Source organism: Psammomys obesus, unplaced genomic scaffold, assembly GCF_907164565.1.
Source record: "Psammomys obesus unplaced genomic scaffold, mPsaObe1.curated_primary_1811, whole genome shotgun sequence".
Taxonomy (NCBI): domain Eukaryota; kingdom Metazoa; phylum Chordata; class Mammalia; order Rodentia; family Muridae; genus Psammomys; species Psammomys obesus.
This window is the reverse complement of record NW_026585895.1, coordinates 1,152,310-1,155,093: the sequence shown is the minus strand read 5'-3', so window position 1 is coordinate 1,155,093 and position 2,784 is coordinate 1,152,310. Positions and strand designations below refer to the sequence as shown.

At 48.5% G+C, this 2,784-nt stretch overlaps 1 protein-coding gene across 1 annotated transcript in view; it reads left to right on the top strand.

The window, feature by feature from the left end:
* Positions 1-469: 469 nt before the first annotated feature.
* The window catches only part of Prg3 (proteoglycan 3, pro eosinophil major basic protein 2), a 5,523-nt gene continuing 3,208 nt past the window's right edge, over positions 470-2,784 (top strand). Inside the window, exons 1-2 of the mRNA XM_055600975.1 lie at positions 470-530; positions 965-1,278. Of these exons, the coding sequence (XP_055456950.1) occupies positions 470-530; positions 965-1,278 (375 nt within the window). The remainder of the gene's footprint in view (positions 531-964; positions 1,279-2,784) is intronic.

The window sequence follows — 2,784 nt, the reverse complement described above, 5'->3', positions numbered from 1 at the left end:
AAAGTCTTTGCTTCTTTCCCCAAGTAAGTGAAATCGTTCATCTCTGGCTCAGGGCTGAACTGTCCCTGCAGGTCTGAAACTTGGGTAGACTGTGGTCCTAGGGAACAGCATGAAGATTTTGGGAGGAGATTTTTGCAGCTCAGTTACTCATCCTGACCATCCCTTACTCCAGTTTCAGATTCTGCAGGTCAGGGCCTGTTCATTAGAGGAGGAGGAGGAAGTTGAGGAAGAGGAAGAGGAAGAGGAGTAAGATCAGGAGGAGGAGCAGAAGGAGGAGGAAGAGCAGGAGGAGGAGAAAATTGAGGAAGAGGAGGAGGAACAGGAGGAGGAGAAGGTCTAGGCTTTTTGGTCCTCCCTTTAATTGGCTAATTAAACAAGTATCATATCATGTGCCAGAAGCTGTATTGGACACAGAAGGACAGCTGTGAGGACGAAGGCAGAATTTCGTCTACTACAGGATCAAGTAGATATGAAACAGCCCCTGATCCTGTCCCTTCTCCTGCTGGGGACGGTTTCTGCTTTTCATCTGGGTAAGTCCTTCCCTTTTATTCTCATCCATTTTTCTCCTTTTCCCTCTCTCCCACTCTTTTGGTGGTTGTCATTATCACAGGGCCAGGGTCACAGTGTGTTCTTTTCAGGTTGCTCACACATCTCTGGTTAGATACCTCCTAGACTCAGAAATGGCTCCTTCAGAAAGAAACAAAACACAAAAGACCGTATATTAAGACAAAGGGCTTCTCCAGGCTTCTCCTACAGGTCTCCCTCCGTCCACACCTGTGGTGTCAGCCAGCGTTCAGGCTGTTGTCCACCAGTGAGTCTGCTGTAAGACATCTCTCCTTCCCCAACCTAGAGTATTCCTTCCTGCGTGTGGCTCCAGATTGGGCTCCAGCGGACGGTTGGAACTGTCCGAGGTGCTGGAGGGAGAGAATGCCTCAAGTGACGGCAGGGTACCTCTTCTTCCTAGAGACTGCTCGTCCCCATCCGGAGAGCTCGAAGAAAGAGAAAGATCTGATGCAGGGTGCAAACGGTTGGAGGGAGCCAGGAGGAGAGTTGGCTCTGACTCAAGAGACAACGCAAACAGAGGGAGAGGAGGTTGAGGGTTCTGAACATCAAGACATCTTCAAGGATGAGGAAGCAATGGAGTCAGACCCAGAGGCTTCAGATGAGGACTCGGCATGCCCCCGGGAAGAGGACACAGCTCGTTTGCAGGGAACCCCTGGGTGCAAGAGCTGCCGATATGTGCTGGTGAGGACTCCCAAGACATTTTTTAAGGCTCAGGTAAGTGACAGGAAGACATCATGAAAAGGTCAAGGGGAGGGAAAAGGCCTGGATTAAAGCTTCTGTTCTCTATTCATTCAGACTAGTTTCTCAAAGCTACAGAATTGCCTGGAAGTCTCCTTAGCATATAGCGTTTGCAACTCCACCTCCACAGTCTTTGAGACAGGCGGCTCAGGGGGTTGTTCTGAGAACTGGCATTTGAAACAAAGTCCTGAGAGTAGAAATCTTCTTGGTCCGAGGACACTTTTAGAGCCACAGATCTGTGTAAGAGCACTTTATTGATAGAAGTGCTTGTGTTTTGTGGAAAAGGAGGGGAAAGGATCAAAGACAAAGGTTGGGGCAGGGTGGGGATGGGAACAGTGTCTTCTGGGCGTGACCGAACTGTGGTGTTCACGGCTGGCAATGGCTGTGATGGCCTGAACAAGACTTGCTAAAGGTCAAGCCAGCCAGTGCTCCCGCACGGATGTGGCCGATCCAGGAGCCGCCAGCCCTAGAACAGGAGTAACGGGCGGTTGGTGGCTGCTGGGAGAGAGAAAGCCAATTTTCTTTACGTCTGTGGCCACTGGCATGTTTACTTTGGTCATGCATGTACGGGCAGCATTAACTAGTCTCAGTGGGCCAGATATTAACTAAAAAGAGAATATGAAGTTGGGAGGAGAATGTGTGTGTGTGATTCAGGAGGAGCTAGAGGAGGGAGTGGGGAGATGAACATGATTGGAACACATTTTATGTATGTGTGAGAGTCTCAGAGTAAAGAAAATACTATATTAAACCCGTATAAACCATTAAAAACTTAAGTCTTGTAAGAGGAAATATTCAAAATTTCAGGCCTACCCTCTTCTGTGCCTCACTCGATACTTCCCCATGGCCCATGCTGGGACCTGTGTGTGTGTGTGTGTGTGTGTGCATGTGTGTGTGTATGCATGTGTGTGTGTATGCACATGTGTGTATGCACGTGTGTGTGTGCACGTGTGCACACGTGTGCACGCTAACTAGGGAATCTCAAGATTTGACAACTGCACTGAAATGCATTTCAAAAGAGTGATATTACCTCTAAAAAAAAAAAAGAGAAAAGAAGGGCTGGAAAGATGGCTCAGAGGTTAAGAGTGCTGGCTGCTCTTCCAAAGGTGCTGAGTTCAATTCCTATGACCACGTGGTGGCTCACACCATCTATGGTGAGATCTGGTGCCCTCTTCTGGCCTGCAGGCGTACATGCAGTCAGAACACTGTATACATAATAAGTAAATAGACCTCCCCACCCTCCAAGGGAGAAGCAGCCCTGCTAGGCCACAGAGGAGGACTTTGCAGCCAGCACTGAAGATACCTGATAAACTAGGGTCAGATGGAAGAGGAGGAGGTCCTCCCCTATCAGTGGACTTGGAAAGGGGCAGGGAGGAGATGAGGGAGGGTGGGATTGGGAGGGAATGAGGGATACAGAGTTAATAAGATGTAACTAATAATAGATAGATAGATAGATAGATAGATAGATAGATAGATAGATAGATA